General features: G+C 40.7%; 1 protein-coding gene across 1 annotated transcript in view; it reads right to left on the reverse strand.

Moving 5' to 3' along the window:
* The window catches only part of STK39 (serine/threonine kinase 39), a 306,680-nt gene that overhangs the window by 114,516 nt on the left and 169,563 nt on the right, over nt 1-22,601 (reverse strand). Inside the window, exons 11-12 of the mRNA XM_047772806.1 lie at nt 6,917-7,039; nt 6,787-6,816 (exon numbers count right to left, since the gene is read on the reverse strand). Coding sequence (XP_047628762.1) covers nt 6,787-6,816; nt 6,917-7,039 — 153 coding nt within the window. The remainder of the gene's footprint in view (nt 1-6,786; nt 6,817-6,916; nt 7,040-22,601) is intronic.

The raw sequence follows: 22,601 nt of genomic DNA on the forward strand, positions 1-22,601 counted from the left end.
GAAATTAACAACAAAAGAACATGGCTGAGGAGTGTATGGGAACTCTGTACTATCTTTACAAATTTTCTGTAAATCTAAAATGATTCCAAAACAAAAGGCTTATTTTCAGAAACACAGAAGATCTCGAGAGTTTACCACAACTAGCGCAAACACTAGTCACCTGCAATAAGAACACTTTTTAGAAAGTGACATAAAAGCTTCAGGCTAAGGGTGTCCGTGATGACGAAGGCTGAGTACAATCAATTTGGAGGAAATTAAATCTTCCCCTTCGACTACACATGGATATAATTAACATGGAGAAGAGATGACAGGCGCTTAGAAAACACAGTGTCATCATAAATAATTTTAAAAAGCTAACGTCAGTTTTAACAGTCATCAAGCAATAGCAGTGAGTAACATAAGCAATGAATTTAAGCTTTCACACTGAGTCTAATCTCGGGTAAAATTCACTCAACCTAAATCCACACCAGATGTCTTCTCAGAACAAAATATCAGGGTTGGGAAACAATTAACCTAGCCTATTGTCTGTAACAAAAGTCTTCAATATACCTGTTGTAGGCCCTGCAGGACTTCTGTCATCAAAGCTTTCCACCTGGCATCATTACATGTGATTTTAAGAGGACAGTTTTTCCAAGGGATTTCTGAAATGTCTTCGTTGTTTTAGATTTTTTTTCTTTCTTTCTTTCTTTTTTTTTTTTTTTTGAGACTTCTGATGGGCAGATATTTAAAACATACCTTCAGGAATCTGGAGCACACAATCTTCCTGAATTCTAGTTCAGAATTTGGATTCAGAGTGGCAGATGTGGTTTTTTTTTTCTCAGTGGTCCTTGATTAAAGCTACATATCAGAATGACATGAGCAGCTTTTTAAAATTCAGAGTTGCCATGGACATCAAACTGTAATTTGATTTGCTGGGTCTAGGGACCCTCATTTTTAAAGCTTTCAGTTTTTCTGATGTGGAGCCATATGGTGAACCATGTTTTCATGCCACCTAGTGGAGGGGCTGCTGTAAAATGTCCCCCTCACTTAAATGAAACCAAAAGAAAGTGTGAATTTAAAATCAATTTTACTTTTTTATTAAAAAAATTAAGGTATTAAAAATTGATTTAAAAAACGATGACACATACTGCTTATTTCAGAGTCTTACAAAAACAGATTCCAAAATCACTGCTAAAAAGAGGTCAAACCACAAAAATGAAAATAAAATAAAATAAAATTGCAAAAATTAAAAAAAAAATCAATGATGAAGTTGAGGGGTTTTTTTGTTTGTTTTTAAGGGCTGTACCTGCTGCATATGGAAGTTCTCAGGCTAGCTGTAGCCACCGGCCTATTCCTCAGCCACAGCCACGCCCAATCCAAGCAGCATCTGTGGCCTACACTGCAGCTCACTGCAAGGCCAGATCCTTAACTCACTGAGTGGGGCCAGAGATTGAGCCAGTATCCTCAGGGATACAAGTCGGATTCTTAAACCACTGAGCCACGACAGGAATTCCTGAGAGGTTTTATATAAAAGTTAAGATGCTTTATCAATTGGGAAACCCTTCCTAAGAAAGCCAGACCTTGCAAATACCACCCCTAAGCTCTACCCCCAAAGACATGAGCAGCTTCTGGAGAGTAGGCCCTCTTCTGTGCTTTTGCATAATTTCCACAAAGCCACAGCTCCTAAAGCAGCTCTAGAAATCAGTTCCAGATTAAATATCTGTCCAATTAACTAATCTCATTATTAATATTATTGGTATATTATTACTTTGTAGTCTGTACTGGCTCCCACCATCCAAGTGGAATAAGAGAGTAAATGAAATTAGCATTTCATTTCAAGTAGATAAATGAATTATCTACTTTTTACAAATTAATACTTACTTGAAAGTGACTAATATTTTTCTAAAGCTATTTCTAAAATACCAGGTTAGGAGCACACTAGGACCAATTTCTCACTGAGTTTGGCTATGAATCTCAACATAGATGGTATAATCTTGCAAATTTACAGTTTACACCAGAGTTTCCCATCTCCAAATATGGCCCAGTACCAGGCACATCTACTCAATGTCCCTCAGGCAACTGCCCTACCCTGGCCTTCTCCATCATCTCTGACTAATGCTCTAATACTTGGATATTCTGCTCTATTCCTCCCAGGAAGCCAAACAGCCCCTCACAAAATAAGCATTTCTAAAATGTTTCCCTTTATTGCAACATCTCACTTTGTCTAAATGTGGAACTGCCAAGGCTACCACTTCTGAACTTCAGCTCAATTATCTAACATTCTCTCATCTCCCCACCCCTCCCCACTTCTCACCTACTCAAAAATATGATTTACTTCTTCAGGTACTTGTGTAGTTAGGGTCAGACTTTCAGTGCCTGGGTACCCATGACACCAACAAACACGTATACAACATCTACTAGATGCTAAGGGAACACACTCATGAATAAAATACTATCCCAGTCTCCTGGTGACTTACAGTCAAGTAAGTAACTCCACTGCAATTTAAATGACGAGCATTACTGAAAAGTTTTTTAACATGTAAACACTCTGGCATTTCAATGTGCCATTTGGCACAGATAAGCATTTTCCTTCTCAAAGATGTTTAAAAGTATAAGGTTCATTGTTTGAGGCTGTATACACTGGTACAGCTCCCCCACCCCGGCTTTACTGAGGTACAATTGTCAAATAAAATGGTAAAATATTTAACATGATACAACTTTTGAAAGCAGCTATAAAAATTCAAAGCCAGCAGATTCTGTCAGACAATCCCAATTCTAGGTACCTATACTCGATTTGCATATGTGCCACTCAAAATGTATATGCAAAACAATGTTAATGGAATAGTTTGTAGTAGCAAGGGAAATAGTTAAATAAACCATTTTGATAGGTAATACTACTCAGCAATTAAAGAGGCAGATCTACGGCAACTAATGTGGAAATATTTCTAAGATGCAAAAAAATTGTCATATTTTTTATAATCCCAGTTTTTATTAAATGATATGCTAGATTTCTTTACAGATATATCTGTATGTGAATGAGAGGAAAATGTCTGGAAGAAAACACTGCAAACTGGAGTTCCTGTCGTGGTACAGTGGAAATGAATCTGACTAGGAACCATGAGGTTGCAGGTTTGATCCCTGGCCTTGCTCAGTGGGTTAAGGATCCGGCGTTGCTGTGAGCTGTGGTGTAGGTTGCAGACACAGCTCAGATCTGGCGTTGCTATGGCTGTGGTGTAGGCTGGAGGCTACAGCTCCAATTAAACACCTAGCCTGGGAACTTCCACATGCCGCGGGAGTGGCCCTAAAAAGACAAAAGACAAAAAAAAAAAAGAAAAACAAAACACTGCAAACTGATAACCTCTGGAAAGAGGAAACCGTCACAGGGGTAAAAGTAGTCCTTCGGATGATTTCTATTTAATTCTCTCATATCTTTTACAAGTCTTTACTATGTGCCTCTAAATAAGGCCTATCCAGACCAACCCACGTTATAAACCCCTACCAGACTGCCGCACCCTCTACCCTATTCTACTTTTTTTTCCTTACTCCTATTCCATTGTAACAAACCATATAACTTCCTTAACTAATAAAGGCTATTGAATATCATTTATCTGCTCCCATTGGAATGGAAGCACCATGAGGACAGGGATTTTATTGTTTTTCTCGCTAATGTATCCCCAACGCTTACTAAAACAGTGTACATAATAGGCATATATATATATATATATACACACACACACCACACACACACACATGTATATACACTCACACACACTCATATATACATACACATATATATATATTTTTTGAATATTTACACACCCAACAATTTTAATTCCCCTTATATTAAATAAAAAAAATAGTTTTTTATTTGCTTACAAAAAGTAATTTGGGGTAGTTGACAAATCAGGGGGCTACTTTAACCAAACATTGAAAGGACACTGAAACCATCGCTGGGAGGACTCTGAACAGAGCTCAAAATGCTGAAATGGCAGCCTTGAAAAAACAAAAAGAAAAAAGTTGGCCTCAAAAGCTGTGTAATAGCAAGTGGGGCTGGTGATTCTTACAGTTAGCTGGGAGTGTTTCCATTCAAATTCATGTATCCTTTCTCAGAAACAAGAAGCCTCTCCATGTGCTTCCTTAATTATAAACCAGTACGGGAAAAGATATATGCCACTGGGAAATCTAAGGAGTCCAGATACAGTGAAGTGTCCAAGCTTTTCAAATCCTACTGAAAAATGTTGACAGGGATGCTTGATGACCAACTGACATCATGCCATGTACTAGCTACTAGCTCCTGTATATAAGGAAAATATGTTTGCCAAAAAGATATGCTATTATCTAATTAATAGGTCTGAGCCATTTGAATAAGCACATAGGAAGATATTCTCAAAGTAAACTTAGGAAACCCTAAGGAAGGGAAGACCTACGCCCATCTGTATAGCAAAGCAGGATTCCAGTGATGATCACCCAATGAAGATGTCCTGTACTGAACTAATAAAAAGCGAGTTCTGAGTCAATGATGCTGCTTGAATCATGTTACTTAGTTCAGTTTCTAAGACACAATTAGCTAGAGACACTCTTAGAAATTGGTACAGCCAATTGGAGAACAGTATGACAGTCCCTAAAAAACTGGAAATTGAGCTACTATACAATCCTACCATCCCACTCTGGGGCATCTATCCAAAGAAAACCATAATTCAAAAAGACACAGGTACCCCAGTGTTCACGGCAACACTGTTTACAATAACCAAGATATGGAAGCAACTTAAATGCCCATCAACAGATGAACAGATAAAGTAGTCTATTTATATAACAGAATATTATGCAGCCATAAAAAATAATGAAATAATGCCATTTTTAGGATAATTGCATATTATCATACTATGTAAGCCAGACAAAGACACTATCAATATGATATCGCTTATATGTGGAATCTAAAAATGTGATACCGGAGTTCCCGTCGTGGCGCAGTGGTTAACGAATCCGACTAGGAACCATGAGGTTGCGGGTTCGGTCCCTGCCCTTGCTCAGTGGGTTAACGATCCGGCGTTGCCGTGAGCTGTGGTGTAGGTTGCAGACACGGCTCGGATCCCGAGTTGCTGTGGCTCTGGCATAGGCCAGCGGCTACAGCTTTGATTAGACCCCTAGCCTGGGAACCTCCATGTGCCGCAGGAGCGGCCCAAGAAATAGCAAAAAAGACAAAAAAAAATAAAAATAAAAATAAAAATATGATACCAATGAACTTATATACACAACAGAAATAGACCCACAGATATAGAAAATAAGCTTCTGGTTACCAAAGCAGAAAGTGGAGAGGGATAAATTAGGAGTTTTGGACTAACATAATACACATTATTATGTATAAAATAGATAATCAACAAGGACCTAATGTATTGTCCAGGTAAACTGTATGCACTATTTTGTGATAATCTTTAAGGGAAAAGAATCTGAAAAAAAATGTATATGTATATATAACTGAATCACTCTGCTGTACACCAGAAACTAACAAAACATTGTAAATCAACTAAAAAGTCAATTACAAAAGGGGGGGATTAAATAATAAAAAAATTTTAAAGGGGAAGTAGATGAAAAACTTTGCCCTGCACATCACTCTAGATAAAGCAAGAAAGGTAGCCAACAGAAGGCAGAGCTCATAGCAGGTTAAGATCATTCTAAAAACCCAGCAGGAAATGTCTGTAGCCAATGTGTCCTACTGTGGAGCTCATCACCATCCTTGTAACTTCCTCGAGCAAAGCTTACATTTTATGTACTAAATGGAAAGATTAATTCATATGATAAATATAGGAGGAAACAGGATCTGAAGGAGAGTTACCAATAGGAGACAGGCGGGCTGAAAAATCCCTAGGAAAGGCCTGTCAATGAGGCAGGAGGACAAAAAGAGAAGGGAGCAAAGGGAGGCATGATGGGGAAGGAGTGGCTTGTGGCTCTGTTTTCTTCTTAGATGGTCCAGCTGGTTATTGCCACTTAAAGCAGAATGATAATATTTACTCCATTTAATTGTAAGGAAATGTCTTTGAACTGAAAGAATAGTTGGGGTGGTCATCATTTGTAGCCCAAAGTCTTCTGCTTTCTTAAGAATGAAATGAGAAATGAGAATTTATCAAGGTATGCATTAATTACTAGGTCTGTAAAATATTTGGAGCTATTTAGATATGCTCAAACTTCCTCCAGGAGAATTAGCAAGTCCTCTGAACTATAGTCATCATTAGTCATTAGGATAATTAACCAATGGAGGAAATAAAGTTAATCAGAAGACAACCAGTTCTCAAATGGAAGCTGATGAAAGAAGGCTCCTTGCCTACTAAGTTACCCAGATGATGTAAAAATCAAGACCGACAGATCCAACCTAGCACTTTTAATACCTTGCTTCACAGTAAACTAAAAATCTAGAAGGAATTTTCCTGCATGTCTGTTATGTTTTCTAAGTGACAGTAACACTAAGAGTTAAGATTAAGTGAGTAATTTGTGCAAGAACCCAAATGAGTAGCTTTGTGTATGTGCCTGTATCAATCCTCACAGCAACTTAGTAAGTACTGCAATCACTCCCATTTGTAGAGGAGGAGACTGAGGCTCAGAGAGTAAAAGGAATCTGAATCTGCCTCAATATACACTGCTCCAAAGTGAATCAGAGAGCAGCAAGGTCTGCAAAGTCTATGAGCCATTTCTTTTTTTTCTACACCAGGAGAACACAATTTTGAAGCTTCTCCCCCAAAGGGATCAGCCTCTGATACTGATGGGGGGTGGGGGAGGGGAGCAGTGGGGAATAAATAAATAACCACCACTCACCTCTGGGTTTTCTTCTTTTACTCTTCGTGACTGAAAAAACAATTAGACACGTGTTAAAACACACACACACCCCAAAAGACACCAAAATAAAATTTACATAGGTTAGGCAATCATCATCAATGTCACTGACCTTTTCTTGAGAAAAAGCTGCTTTCCCTTCTTCACTTTTTTCATCCATCTCGTCGTCACTCCACTCCCAGTCACCGTCTTCGGTTTTATGAAGGTGACCGCTTGACCCTGGAACTCTTCTTACCTGAAGCAAAACAAACCCACCCAATTCTTCACCAATCGAATGTGACTAGTGTTCGTAGGTGCTGCTACTTGGGTTACACAGCATATACCACTCTGAAGATCACCTGAGTGGTTATGATACCCAGCACGTAATACCCTCAAAAGACCACATAGCCTCCAGACTCCCACACTCGTCCTCCTTCCAAAGATAATGTGTTCTTGAAATGTACCACTATACTCCTATAGAATGAAATATTTTAGGAGAATACCGCACACGTCAGCCATGAAGGATCAAGCCCCCTTTTTCACTCTGGCTTCAGTTAACACTTTGTTCATCACTACACACCAAAGGCCACATGGGAAGTTTCAAAAGCGCTTAAGGAAATGCATGCAAACAACAGACTGCTGACTGCGGGAAGGCAGAGCACTCGGGCTGCCTAAGAAGCATACCAGACTAGAGCATCAGCCAGCTAAAATTTAACCCAAAAAACAAGTACCCTCTGTTGCCACCATGCTCTTTTTCAGAACCTAACATCACGATTGTTTTCCCAGGATTCTGCTCAACGTACTTGAGCAAAACAAAACAACATCAAGACTATTCTTAACACACCTTAGAGGACTTTTGAGCTTCGCAAGATTGCTAGGAACACAGCAAGATAATCAGCAGCCATGCCAGATGATCCAAACAAATTACAACAATCCTCTGCAATTATTTAAAAATTTTTTTGAACTAGGGTAGAGATGTAATCCACAGGGCATGCTTTCCAAGTGTCCATGGGATTGAAAAGGCAAAATTTTTAAACAGATAGGATGACTGAGAATAATGAGCCTCTGACCAGTAATTTCCCTTAAAAAATGGACTGAGTTCCCATTGTGGCTCAGTGGTTAACGAACATGAAGATGTGGGTTTGATCCCTGGCCTTGCTCAGTGGGTTAAGGATCCTGCATGGCCATGAGCTGTGGTGTAGGCTGCAGGAGCAGTTCAGATCTGGCATTGCTGTGGCTGTGCTGTAGGCCAGTGGCTACAGATCTGATTCAGCCCCTAGCCTGACAACATCCATATGCCAAGGGTGCGGCCCTAAAAAGACAAACGACAAAAAAAGAACTGAGAAATGATTAAACACAGCAATGTAGCAGGTGAAGATGATGTGAATGCAACAGCCAGTGGTCCACTGACTGAGAAACCCCAAGTGTAAAGGGGGCTTAAAATCTGTCTGGTCAAGTTCACTCATTTTTCAGATGGGACAACAAAGGCACACACAAGTATGAAAACAAAAGGAAGGTGAGAAAAAAGCCTTCAGACTCTCATTCAAATTCGAGTCTTCCTATGCCATTGAAGGAAAACTGAAAAGGTAGCTGTCTAGAAAATGTTCTGTGAAGACTTTGGAAGACTATGATGTAAAGAAATACTATTTTCCACAATAGAAGCCATTCAGTTATGCTGAGGTAAATTCATGAGTCCCAAGGGAAATACCACAGAATTTAGATGTAAAGTCAGCATTGATTCTTGTAGGGTCAAGGTGAAGCCATACGCAGTGCAGGTCTGGGGCTGGGTTCGATTTGAAGGCATTACCATGTGGAACCTGTACAAGTAAGCCTGGCTGGAGCTCCAACACACAAAGTGGAAAAAAAAAGCAAGCGAAAAGTTTTTATTCATATTGGCCAAGAGTTGTGCTCCATTTTTTTTGGGGGGGGGAAGCTTCTTTCTCCACTTCAAAGAACATTTTTTAACTAATTCCCCTTTTAAACACTTAGCACTTAGTAAACCCCTTTTGTGCTTGGCATAAGATATTTCTTCCTCTTGCATTTTGAGTCATTGGAAAGACCTATTTAATGATAGTGATTTTAATGATGCTTGTAGATACTGGCAAAGTACCATAGAAAAATGCTGAAATGCACTTCAGGATTTTTAGAACAGATTGTTCATTTTAAAGCTACAAAGAAATGGATAAAGTAAGAGAAAATTTTCTGTTGACGTATACAATAAAATTAATTATTTTCTTAGCAACACTAATCATGAGGAGAGCAACACAGAGGAAAATCTGTTAATGGCTACATTAAAAGAAAGCATTTAAAGCCACGTCTACTACAAAGCACACTATTAACAAAGAAATGAGAAGACAAGTAAAATCATGCATCATAAACAGAACAAAACTCTATTTTTATTCAAACTGCAAAACCCCAGCATAGCTGTTGATCTAGTATTTTAACAAGTATGCATTCAAAAATCACACCACAGGGAGTTCCCATCGTGGCTCAGTGGTTAAGGAATCAGACTAGGAACCAGGAGGTTGTGGGTTCTATCCCTGACCTCGCTCAGTTGAGGATCTGGCTTTGCCGTTAGCTGTGGTGTAGGTCGCAGACACAGCTCGGGTTCTACGTTGTTGTGGCTGTGGTGTAAGCCAACGGCTACAGCTCCAATTAGACCCCTAGCCTGGGAACCTCCACATGCCGCAGGTGCAGCCCTAGAAAAGACACCAAAAAAAAAAAAAAAAAAAAAAAAAAAAACCAAAAAAACACTACGGAAATCTCTTTCTGAAAATAGAGATAATGCCACTTCACACCCTAACATTTGGTTTATATGCTCTTTTTCCTCTCGCTGTATATTTACAAAATCTCTTCGGTTTTGTTTCTACAACTGTGATCCAACTACAGACAATAAAATGCCATCTTCTATTTTTATTTTATTTCAGAATCCTGTCTCCTTCCTCTTAGTTTTATTTGCTGGAAGAGAGAAAGATAAAGCAAAATATCTAGGATGATAGCCTCAGACATTGAAAGAATGTGTAGGATGGGTCTTTAAAGAATAAATATCTGTTGACAAACATAGAAATTAGGACAAAGGATATTTTTTAAAAATCCTATGTTGTATAAAATACTGGTATAAGCATAGCAAAAATAAGACTACATACAATGGAATATTACTCAGCCTTAAAAAAGAACAAAATAATGCCATATGAAGCAACGTGGATGGAACTAGAGATTGTTATACTAAGTGAAGTAAGCCAAACAAAAAAAGACAAGTATCATATACCACTTATATGTGGAATCTAGTAAAATGACACAAAAGAATTTATTTACAAAACAGAAACAAACTCACAGATTTAAAAAAAAAAAAATCAAACTTGTGGCTACCACAGGGGAAGCCATGGTGGGGACAGGGAATAAATTAGGAGGATGGGAAGAACATACACACACTACTGTATATAAAACATATAAACAACAAGGACCTACTGTATAGCCCAGGAAAATATACTCAATAGTCTGTAATAACCAAATGGGAAAAAAGAATGGATACATCTATATGCATAACTGATTTACTGTGTTGTACACCTAAAGCAAATACACTGTAGGTCAATTACATGCCAATAAAATTTTTAAAAATCCTACAAATTTACTTAAGAATGTTCTCTCAGCTTATCAGAGCCAATAATAAACAGCATCATTATTTGAAATCCAGGTTTCATAGTATATTTATGTGACACTGACCTCTACAGAAGAGATCAGAGAGCAATTTTACAAAGTGACATCACTGTGGGGAGTTTGTAGGGATTAACAGGAAACTTAGCTCTTAGAGTCAGGGCAGCTAAGTTTCACATAGGTTAAACAAATAGGTTTTTTTTTAATTTAGGAAGTGAAGAATAATCTACAAAAAAAAAAGACACTTCAAAAAAAGACATGTAAGGAGTTCCCGTCATGGCTCAGTGGTTAACGAATCCGACTAGGAACCATGAGGTTGCGGGTTCGGTCCCTGCCCTTGCTCAGTGGGTTAAGGATCTGGCTTGCCGTGAGCTGTGGTATAGGCTGCAGACGAGGCTCGGATCCAGCTTTGCTGTGACTGTGGCGTAGGCTGGCGGCTATGGCTCCGATTCAACCCCTTGCCTGGGAACCTCCATATGCCGTGAGAGTGGCCCTAGGAATGGTTAAAAGACAAAAAAAAAAATAAATAAAAAATAAAAAAAAGACATGTAAAAGCCTTGACTTCCCTAGCCCCGCCCCTGATCCCTACAATGACTAGATGGGAAGTTACTTACCCTGATCAGAACTCTGACTTCATTCCTGTTTCATCACTCTGATTCTATTAAATGGTTTATTCCATTAGTAAAGCCAAGAGGCAGTTGAGTGAGATTTTTTTTTTCTGTCAGGGGTTTAAAAAGATAACCCAATGTTTCTCAGAGAAATGAGCTCAATTTAAGTACCTCAGTAGCTAGAGGTTCTCACATGCCCACAAATTCCTCAGGTCAGAGCTGGCAATAGTGAGGTTAGACAAAGTTTTACATGCAATAACATTTATCCCCAGAACTGGGAATAAGCAGTTTTATTTGTACCATATCTTGAAAAAGGAGAGTAATATGATCTTCCCTTCCTCGAAACAGCTTTTTTATGAAAATCCATTAAAGAAATGAAGTTCTGAGCCCCACCAAAAAAGGAGTCAGGCTCGTCAGATAGACACAGCAGAGTGGTTCCCTGGCCAGTTCTTGTGCCCTGGGGTGAGAAGTCAGAGGCAGAGCTAGCACGGAGCTGCCAGGGAGAGGGAATCACAGCCATGGGGACACAGTCCCCGGAGTGGTCTGACCCATTTTCCCAGGGCTGCCCCTCTGACCAGCAGCTTTCTCTAAATGTCAGGACCCAGGATCTCCATATAACATCTCTGGTTGCCGCCTGGCCCCAGACATCAGAATAGGAAGGCTAAGTACCAGAGAGCCAACGGCAGCACTTGCCAAACAGGGGATTAAATATGTTAGAAATGGAAGTGTATTTCTCCGTCACACTGCTGAACAAAGGATAGATATGGCCCAAAGAAATATTGACCACAGTTTCGTAGAAGCTGTCTCAATCCTGTGTGCCCCACCTGCCAGCTCCTTCCACGGCCGCATGACTCTCTCCCTGGAGAAGGATTTTGGGATCTCCTTGGAAGGCTTTTCGGTCCCTGGGAAACCTGCGCCTCAATCCCCGTGCCCTCCCTCAGACAAAAGGTTCACTCAGCCTGAACCCAAGCGACTGGGAAGCCCACCCATCTCTCTTCTGCCTGCCAAGGACATCCTGACACCGCAGAAAGCTAGACCCAGTAACTCTTACCAGGAGTTCTACTGACCAGAAGCAGGAAAAGTGCTTCTAATCAATTGCTGTTGACAATGTTCTTGGGGCACAGGCAAGCCAAGAAAAAGCCCTCTAAATCATCAACAATTAAAAAATGAAATCAGACTAAGTTTTCAGCAATAACTATTTTACTGTCCCCATAGCTTATCCTCTGACATCGCCTTCTGTCCCCACCAGCTCTCTGGCACCTTCACCCACATCTTCCTGGCCTCACCATGCTCTTGGGTCCTCGAGCTGCTCCTGCCTCTTTCATCAGCACCTCCCAGCTTCCCCTGGGTCATAGAAGGCCTAGCGCCCACAGGTGACACTCTTGATGCTGCTCTTATTAGCACCCCCACCTTCGTGCCCACTCCTGGCCAACTCACACCTGGAGGAAAGCCCTGGGCTCAGCCTGAGGAGGGAGGAGTTATGCCACCTGGTGCTGTCGCAGATGATCACTGGCCACTCCTAGCTGGGGCATCAGTCCTGTTACAACCCTGCCCCTCAAAGTGTGGTTCCTGGACGAGCAGCAACAGCATCACTTGGAGCTTGTTAGAAATGCTCTACCCCCACTAGATCAGCAAGATCAGCTTCTAACAAGATCCCTGGTGATTCGTACCCTCACACGCAGGTTTGAGAAGTACAGTGCCAGCTCATTTGGTCCATCCCCTCTCCGAAGCCTGTGATTCCAGCGTGTTACACATGTAACAATCCTTACTACACCTAAGCACTCGAAACATATGAACTAATCTAACCTTCACAGTAGCCCTGGGAGCTTGGAATCATTTTATTCTCCTGTTTTTCAGAGGGAAAACTGAGGCGCAGGGAAGTTATGTAAACAACTGGCTCAAGCTCACACAGCTGGGAGTGACAGGACTAGGGGTCTGACCCCAACCTCCAGGGCTGCCCCCCGCTAATGCGCTCCCTGGATGCCGCACTTCGTCCTGCCCCACTCGCCCCCAAGAACTTCACCTATGACCCTGAGAGGACTAAGTCCATCCAATTTACACCCCAAGCCTTCTATTCCTGATAAATGTCTTCAGACCCTCACCTCCTGAGGCTTCTTTCCTTCCAACATGTAAGGAAAATGAATTCCTTCTCCTTTAGAAGACCAATGCCTCCTATCATGCTCATTCACCCCCTTCCAGACACAGCCAGCCAGCCCTGGCTCCTCTACATCCATCAGAAGCGCATGCACTTAAGTCTCTCCTACACTTCTTTTCCTGGCCAAATTGGAGGAGGGTTCAGTTTCTGTTGCTTCCTTAAGGATCACCCTTCTTTCCTCGGTCAACATTTTTCTAAAGATCATCTCCAATGGCTGCTCTGACTTTTTCAGTTAGTCTTTACTCTCATACACAATGTTATCTGCCCCCCTTAGACCACCAAAGCTGTGTGTTCTCTCGCTCCAAGATTTAATGACTTCGCAATTGTGTAATTCAATGTTCTCTCAGTTGCCATGATGTTAGCCTGTAGACATACACAGCTGAAACCCATTCTTCTTTAGTTTACCTTCTCTCCAAACCGGTGTTCCTAACCCTCCTCCTTCTTTCTCTCTTTTCCTTCTCTCTTCCTGTTCCTTGTTCTTGGTCTTTAGCACAAACACAGTTGCTCTGAGTCCACTACTTGCTCTTAGCTCACTAGACACTGTCTCCCTATGTGAACACACACTCTCCAGGTTCTTTTCTCTCACAGAAGCCAATGCCCTGGACACTTCATTCTTAGTCTTGTCTTCCAAATGCCCTGTTGAATATGAACATCTGATCAAATTCCAGCTCGTCACCTCCAGCCTATTGGTTAACGTTCCACCACAGCCTCACCCTGACACTTCTTGGCACCACCTGTCTTAGTTAACCCCTCCCGGGTGGACCTGGCTGGTGTGCTAACATTTCAGAAAGTTCACAAGACAGCTGACATCACACAGGTCACTTAATTGGCTAGAGTAGGCATACACAACGGAAACTGGGAAACAGCGCAAATTAGGATTTGGGCTCCCCCTTACTACCTAGTTCTCAACTTTTACCAGCACACCGCTGACCATAAGACTCAGCTCATGGGAACATTATAAAACTTGATGACATTTAACATGAATTTAGTAGTTATTCCTGGAAATGACTACTCTACAAAAGCAAATTATCTCGATTTTATTTTACAAGCCTCTCAAATTTCACATTTAAAAGCAACACACTATTTGATTTCTATGTGCCAAATGTATACCACTACAAGTACTGGGGGAGAAAATGATCTTAATATCTTACTCAAACTGATACATACGGCTTGCAATAACATTTGTTATGAAAGCACTAGGAGGAAACACAGGGCTAATATATGTTTAAATGCAGATGAACTGGCCTCTGAAAACCTGTGTTAGGTGACACGACAACTGGCTTTATAATGATTGCTGCCAATACTGCAAGTTAGAGCCTAAATAAGATTGCTTGATACACAAAGAAAGGAAAACAAATGGTATATTTCTAAATAAAAATGTTTTGTAAAGTAAGTTATAGAGCATAGCTACATATAATTATGCTAATAAATTATTAGCAGATATTTTCTTATTTCATCTGTGACCCTGAAGGTTTCATACGCTCAAACTGACTAGAAAAAAAATTTCTAATCTTTAGAATTGGAAAATAAAATATCATATTATTTTCAAGCTTCCCTTATAATTAGGAATGTGTGATAAATTCTACAAACAGAATCAAAAATTATACCTGATAATTTTTCTGCAAAATGGAAATATAGATCTTTCCAGTGAAGGCACGAAATTAGGTTCTCAAACTGTCCATAAACACTAATAGGACAATAGATCAATGGTAACCATAAATGTCATTGAAAAATTACTCATTTTGTATAACGACTTGGAACCTTGATTATTTGATAGCATATTTAGTAGAAGAAAAATGTGAAAGATGGGAACTAGTCTACATGAAATTTCTGTCCTACCTTCTACTCCCAGAAGAAAAAAATACATATACATAAATGTATTATTTCTACTGTACATATTATGTACATGTGTATACATGTAAATTTTCTGCATTAAGTATTCAGTGGGTAACAACGCACATATTTCCTATAAATTGGTTCATCTACAAAGCATTGAAAATAAAATTCCATTTTGGGTTTAAAAAAAAAAAACTCCAAAACTCCCTCAGCCCTGTCATTTTGGCAAAAGGGCACAGTCATATAAAGTTCTTAACATGATGCCTGGTATATCAATAAACATTCAGGACATGACAGGTGCTATTAGCAAGAATACACTTCTCACAACCCAAATCTATCACAACCCAAATCTATCACAAACTGTATTCTGCAAATTTTAATTCCTCAGCTGCCACTGTGCTAGATCAGGTCCCCTTCAACACTGATCTCTTGTCTCTCCTATTAAAAAAAACTGCTAATCAATCTTCTGGCCTCTAAACTCTTGCCTATTTTATCCTTCATACTGCCACTTAGTCACAGATAAGCAGTTTCTCAAGAAAATTAATAAATCAAAATAAAACAAACCGACAGGAGTTCACTACTGCCTAAGTTCACTACTACCTAGAGAATGAGTTCAGAGTCTTTAACATTCCAGTCTTTCCATATTCTCACTCCAAATTACTTTTTCAAGACTTATTAGCCATCATATCCCATCAGATGCCCACAATCCAGTTTTGCATAAAATATTCATTTTCACAACTCTACCCTTTAAAATATGTACTATATACATATCATGGCCTGATCTGGCTTTCTCATTCTTTCTCTACTTATCTCTTTTCTTCTAATCCAAGAGGCTTTTGCCAGGTCTCCCCATTGGTATTTTGCCTGCACCTTTATATCATCCTACTCTGTGTTGCATTTAAACAGATGACATACTGAACAGCATACTCCTTTAGGGCAGAGAGCTAGCTTCAACCTTGTTAAAGTATCACACATTTATTCATTAGGTCAACAAAGTCTTCTTTAATACCTACCTTGGTAACAAGTTCTGGACAAAAGACAAATAAAAGCCCACATCTTGGACTAGTTCACAATCCAGAGAGGTGGACAGACATTCAAGCAAATAATTTCAATAAAATGTGAATGCTGGAGTTCCCGTTGTGGCTCAGCAGGTTAAGAACCCAGTGTAGTCTCCATGAGGATTTTGGTTCAATCCCTGGCCTCACTCAGTGGGTTAAAGATCACGCATTGCCCCAAGCTACGGTGCAGGTCACAGGTGCAGCTCAGATCCCACATTGCTTTGGCTGTGGCATAGGCCAGCAGCTGCAGCTCTGATTCATCCTCTAGCCTGAGAACTTCCATATGCCACAGGTGTGGCCCTAAAAAGGAAAAAAGAAATTTTAAATAAAATAAAATGTGAATGCTATAACAAAAATACAAATACTATGAGACTTCAGAGGAGAGAACGACCATCCATCAAGTTCACCAGGCAGAGGAAGTAGAGAAGTTGTTCCACTCAATAGGAAGGTTAGAACTTATCAAGTTCTGCTGTGTCACGAGGCACTGGGGCTAGTCCAGGGGTTGGGTTTAAGGAAATAGCTAGGAATAAATGTGAAGAACTTGTACAGTAAGAATGACCAATTCAAAGGCCTGCAGGAGCCAGGTAGGATGGAAAGCAACCACAGTGAGGACCTGGGTGGTCTGGACAGGACCTGCCCCCCTAAAGAGAGTGTCCAGCATGAGCTGACTGCAGCCACAGTGCTGCCAGAGCTTCTGATTCTTCCTGAAGTGGATGCTCTTGATTCTCTCTCTTTTTTTTATTTTGATTTTTTTTTACATTTTATAATGGTTTTTATTTTTTCCCTTATAGCTGGTTTACAGTGTTCTCTCAATTTTCTACTGTATAGAAAGGTGACCCAGTCACACATAACATGTATACATTCTTGTTTCGCACATTATCATGCTTCATTGTAAGTGACTAGGCATAGTTCCGAGTGCTATGATCGCAGAGCAGGATCTCATTGCTTATCCATTCCAAAGGCAGTAGTTTGCATCTATCAACCCCAAACTCTCAATCCATCCCACTCCCTTCTCCCCCTGCCTTGGCAACCACGAGTCTATTCTCCAAGTCCATGACTTTCTTTTCTGTGGAAAGGTTCATTTGTGCCATATATTAGATTTCAGACATACGTGATATCATATGGTATCTGTCTTTCTCTTTCTGACTTACTTCACTTAGTATGAGAGTCTCTAGTTCCATCCATGGTGCTGCAAATGGATTCTTTTTAATATTAGCACGTGAATGTCGGCTTAAAATAAAATTCTTGGGAGTTGCCATCGTGGCTCAGTGGTAAACAACCTGACTAATATCCATGAGGACTCGGGTTCAATTCCCAACCTTGCCCAGTGGGTTAAGGATCCAGCATTGCCGTGAGCTGTGGTGTAGGTTGCAGACGTGGCTCAGATCCCACGTTGCTGTGGCTCTGGCGTAGGCTGGCGGCTACAGCTCTGATTAGACCCCTAGCCTGGGAACATCCATGTGCCGCGGGAGCAGCCCAAGAAATGGCAAAAAAAAATATATAATAATAATAATAATAATGATAATAATAAGGCTTCTGAAAATCTTAAAGGCTCTGTCGCTCAGCAGTGTCACCTGGAGCCTGAGGTAGACAAAGCATCTTAAGGTCATAGCTCTGGTCTAATGGCATGAACCCAACAAGATTCATGGAAAACTCAAAAGTATTTTAGATATTTGTACTACTGCCAGGTTAGACTAAAAGAGGGAGAGGAAAAGATGAAAAGAGCATCTGGATCACCAAACTTTTATGGGCAGGAAGCAATCAGAGAAGGCTACTCAGGAGCAGATGCTGGCTCTTTCTTATGGAAAAGGAAGGGTCACTTAAAAAGTAGAATCCAGAGCTACAGAGAAAAGCGGAACAGGAAAGCAAATAGCCCAGTTCCATAACTCGTTTTCACCCTTTGGAGTAGGCCTTTAAGAAGCTTGTCCTCTTGCTGTGTTATAGATATGTGTCAGGCAGATGATTAGATGGCAAGGCCCTTGACTGAGGCTGAGCCTGAGCCTGAAACCATATTGGCATGAGACTTTTGGAGGGCCTTGGAATAGCAGCCATATATTTTGCATGTGGGAGAGATGTGAATTTATTGTGGCCAGAGGGTAGATCATGGCCAGTCGTTTTCCCAAAGATGCCCATACAGTATTTCCTGCCCTATGCCATCAAGAGATGGCAACCAGTGTCCTCTCCTTAAACCCAGGTGGGTTTGCGCCTTGCCTGGAACCAAGAGAACCATACAGTGTGGCTTCCAAGGCCAGGTCTGAAAAGGTGATGTGATTTCCACCTTGCTCACTGGATGCCTGCAGCCACTGTATAAGCAGACCAACTGCCCTGAGGCCTCCAGGCTGCCAGGCAGCCTTGACGAGGCCCCACGAAGAAAAGGCCTGACCATCTGACTGCAGCTGTATGAGAACAGAAACCAGCCTGCCAAGGCTTCCCCTAGCCCCTAACCCATAGCAGTTTATCAAAATGACTGGTATTGTCTGAAGCTGCTAAATTTAGGATGATTCATTACACAGCAAAAGATAATCAGAATAAGGGTGGTGATGAGGCTATTTATTGCACTTCATTTCCATTTTTGTATAGTTAGTAATTTTTTAAAAACTAGTAGGTCACATTTGATACCTCTTCCCATGATGGTTAATAGGCTCTACTATACTTAGCTTCTTCATCAGCGTTTTCTGACTGTGGATTTTCTGGGCATCTGAAACACTGTATTTTAATATATACTTACATTTTTTTTTCCTTCTGACGATGTTATTACTCATTAAAATACCAAGAAGAAAAAAGTCCATTTCTATCAATTCTAGATAAGTGGTTACAGTGAAATCTTGGACCTTTTTGCCAGTGATTTGCATTAACTTTTTTTAATCCTCTCGAGAGTCAATGCTTATCTAGTTCTGCTAAAATTTGACATCCCCTTTTTCTAGACTGTAAAAGGACCGGAAAAGGAATGAGAATATTAAAATGTGCAGTAGACAATTAGAAAAACCTCTAGAGAAGCAAAGACTTATAATTCAATAATAACAATTCAAAACACTGGGCTAGTTCAGTGAAGGACACACTTGTAGCTACTTCCTTATAATGCCTTAACATTTTCTAACATTAAAGAATTAAATTTGATAAATGTTGCTCTTCAGATAATGATAATGGCACTTTGCAACTTTGGAAATCCAACATGAAGGGGTAATGCCTTGAAAGAGATTGTTCTGGAACCTGGAAGAGCGCTCTTCTGAAGAAGCGGCACAAAACAAGGATAAGCAATTAGATTTTTTATTCTGTGCTAGTCCTATCAAACCTCCAAGATGGCATTTCCCCAAGTTAGGAAGACTAAGAACAATGACAACAGCTAGAAGCCAAGAAAGTAGCATCCAATTTTGCAACTACTGTCTTTAGAGCAAAAGCTCCTGCTGGAATGGGTGCCAAGCTGATCTGTGACATTAGCTAATAAAGCAAACAATGGGAATGTTCTGTCCTGCTAAGACAAATAACACAGATGAGAAACCACACATCATGTAAAACCAAAGCGAAAAAAGAGAAAACAAATGTTTGGCAGTGGAGCAGACCCGAAGATGCTCTGGTATAGCAATAAGCCACCAAGTTCACTTAATTGCAGGGGAAGGAGGTTTGGAAATGAGAAAGAAGAGAACAAAGCCAAGTACACACAGCCCACTGCATACAGTTCCAGGCAGGCAACAGAACCGACCATGGGAACCAGAAGAATTCTAACAAGCCAGCAATGAGACCCACTGTGATGGTCAGAGGTTTAGGTGTCAATGTGGCTATGCTACTGTCCACAGTTATTCCATCAAACACTTATCTAGATGCTGCTGTGAAGGCCTGGTAAAAATGGTGAATGGAACTGACTTTAAACAAGGGAAATTATCTTTGATAATCTGCGTGGGCCTGATTTAATCAGTTGAAAGGCCTGAAGAAGGAACTCCACCTGTGGACAACAGCTTTGGCCATACCTGCCCTTCCTGATCACCACCCTCTATGGACTTCGGACTTGCCTAGCCTACCCCCATAACTATGTAAGCCAATTCCTCACAATACATCTCTTCATATATCTCCAAATGGCTTTGTTTCTCTGCTTGAAGCCTGACTGATACACTAAAACCAGCAGCCTCACTACTGGTATTGAAAAACAAAAGGCAGAGCTCCCGTTGTGGTGCAGTGGATACCATTAGGTTGTGGGTTCGATCCCTGGCCAGGCTCAGTGGGTTAAGGATCCGGCGTTGTTGTGAGCTGTGGTGTAGACGGCAGATGAAGCTCAGATCCAGCACTGCTGTTGTGGCTGTGGTGTAGGCTGACACCTGTAGCTCCAATTAGGCTCATAGCCTGGGAACCTCCATATGCCACTGGTATGGCCCTAAAAAGCAAAAACAAACAAACAAATAAGCAAACAAACAAAAAAAGCAAATGAGCTAGCAAAAGAGCACCAACAAGAGCATCCAACAGTCTGTGATGGTTTATATGGAAAAGAACCCCAAAAAGAATGGATGTGTATACACATATAATTGAATCACTTTGTTGTCCCACAGAAATTATCACAACATTGTAAATCAACTATATTTCAATCATACTTTTAAAAAATGGGGTTTGGTAACGGAATATGTTAATGTCTCCAAATGAAATATGAAGAGAGTTGAACAGAAAGGACAATAAAATGAAAAATAACTAGATGCTAGGAACTAGCATAACTTAATACAGACTGTAGACTGGTTCTTATCTTTTTGTTGTTGTCTTTTTGTCCTGCAGCATATGGAGGTTCCCAGGCTAGGGGTCTAATCGGAGCTGTAGCTGCCAGCCTATGCCAGAGCCACAGCAACAACAGATCCTAGCCGTGTCTGCGACCTACACCACTGCTTGCGATAATGCCAGATCCTTAACCCACTGAGCAAGGCCAGGGATCGAACCCTCAACTTCATGGTTTCTAGTCAGATTTGTTTCTGCTGCGCCATCGTGGGAACTCCGACTGTTTCTTATCTTGTAAAGACACCCAACATAAAGATTAGGGGTTAAGTTACCCATTAAACATCATTCATGTGAGGTCTGAGTTATAGAAGCAATGCCAGCACCTTGGAAAACATTCTGGCAAGACCTAAAGCTGCTCAGGGAATAACAACCCATGAAAGATGTCCAAATGCATTCAATTTGGTAGAAAGGGAAGCTCATCCAGACTCAGCAACTCTTGCACAGAATATAATACAGAAAATACTTGTACTATTACAGCTGCACGAAGATAGCTCCTTTTAAAAATACACACATTCATACAAACATTTCAGAATAACATGGATGTCAATACCAAGAAGTTCCTTCCTAACAATTACGACTAACTGCCCTAAAGGTACATTTTAGCTAACATTCAGCTTAAAATTCTTGATTAAATTTCAGCAATAGGTTCTCTGAAAAGCATGTCCCTACAAAGATTTCCAGTGTGCTCTCCATCACCAAAGACCAACTCTCATCACCTGAGACACGTGATACGCCACTGCTATGTAGAGAAAAAGGCATGGCAAGCAGTTGCTAGCCTGGTTGGCCACCAGCAGAACTTCACAGTTTCTCACTGTTTGTCAGGGTATGGTACTCAAATGGAGGCACATTTATTCCTTCTGGTTCTAAAATCAATATAGCATCTGTATTTTGGAATATCATGTAGCCAACAGCAAGTATCAAACAGATCATCAAAATACAGAAGTGGGGTTCCTGTCATGGCTCAGTGGTAACAAACCCAATTAGTATCCATGAGGTCTTGCGTTTGATCCCTGGCCTAGCTCAGTGGGCTAAGGATCCGGTGTTGTGGTGGGCTGTGGTATAGGTCAAAGATGCCTTTCGGATCCCACATTGCTATGGCTATGGCATAGGCCTGCAGCTGTAGCTCTGATTAGATCCCTAGCCTGGGAATTTCCATATGCTGCAGGTGCAGCCTTAAAAAGCAAAAACAAACAAACAAACAAACAAACCAAAACCCAAAAAACAAAGAGTTCCTGTCATGGCTCAGTGGTTAATGAACCCAACTAGCATCCATGAGGATGCAGGTTCAATCCCTGGCCTTGCTCAGTGGGTTAAAAATCCAGCATTGCTGTGGCTGTGGTGTAGGGCAGCGGCTACAGCTCCTATTGCACCCCTAGCTTGGAAACCTCCATATGCCACAGGTGCAGCCTCAAAAGACAAAAAGACCAAAAAACACCCCAAAACAAACAAATTACATGAAGTGGAAGAAGCTCATAGAGAATTGAGCATTCATCACTGTTGAACATAAAAAGGAGGTTCACATACACATTTCTAGATAGATCTGCATTATGCATAGAGCATTTCCAGAAGGATTTCAGTGACCGGGATGAGAAGAGGACTGCTTCCTCACTGTGCTGTGTAATTTAAAAAAACCCAATAAATATTACCCCTCTCCCTCTCCCTAGTTCTAAACTGACTTAGGGATAAGACCAGTAGGTACAGAGGGGGCTCAAAACATCACCCGGACACCTTATGAGGATGACATTTGAGAATGTG

Source organism: Phacochoerus africanus, chromosome 3, assembly GCF_016906955.1.
Source record: "Phacochoerus africanus isolate WHEZ1 chromosome 3, ROS_Pafr_v1, whole genome shotgun sequence".
Taxonomy (NCBI): domain Eukaryota; kingdom Metazoa; phylum Chordata; class Mammalia; order Artiodactyla; family Suidae; genus Phacochoerus; species Phacochoerus africanus.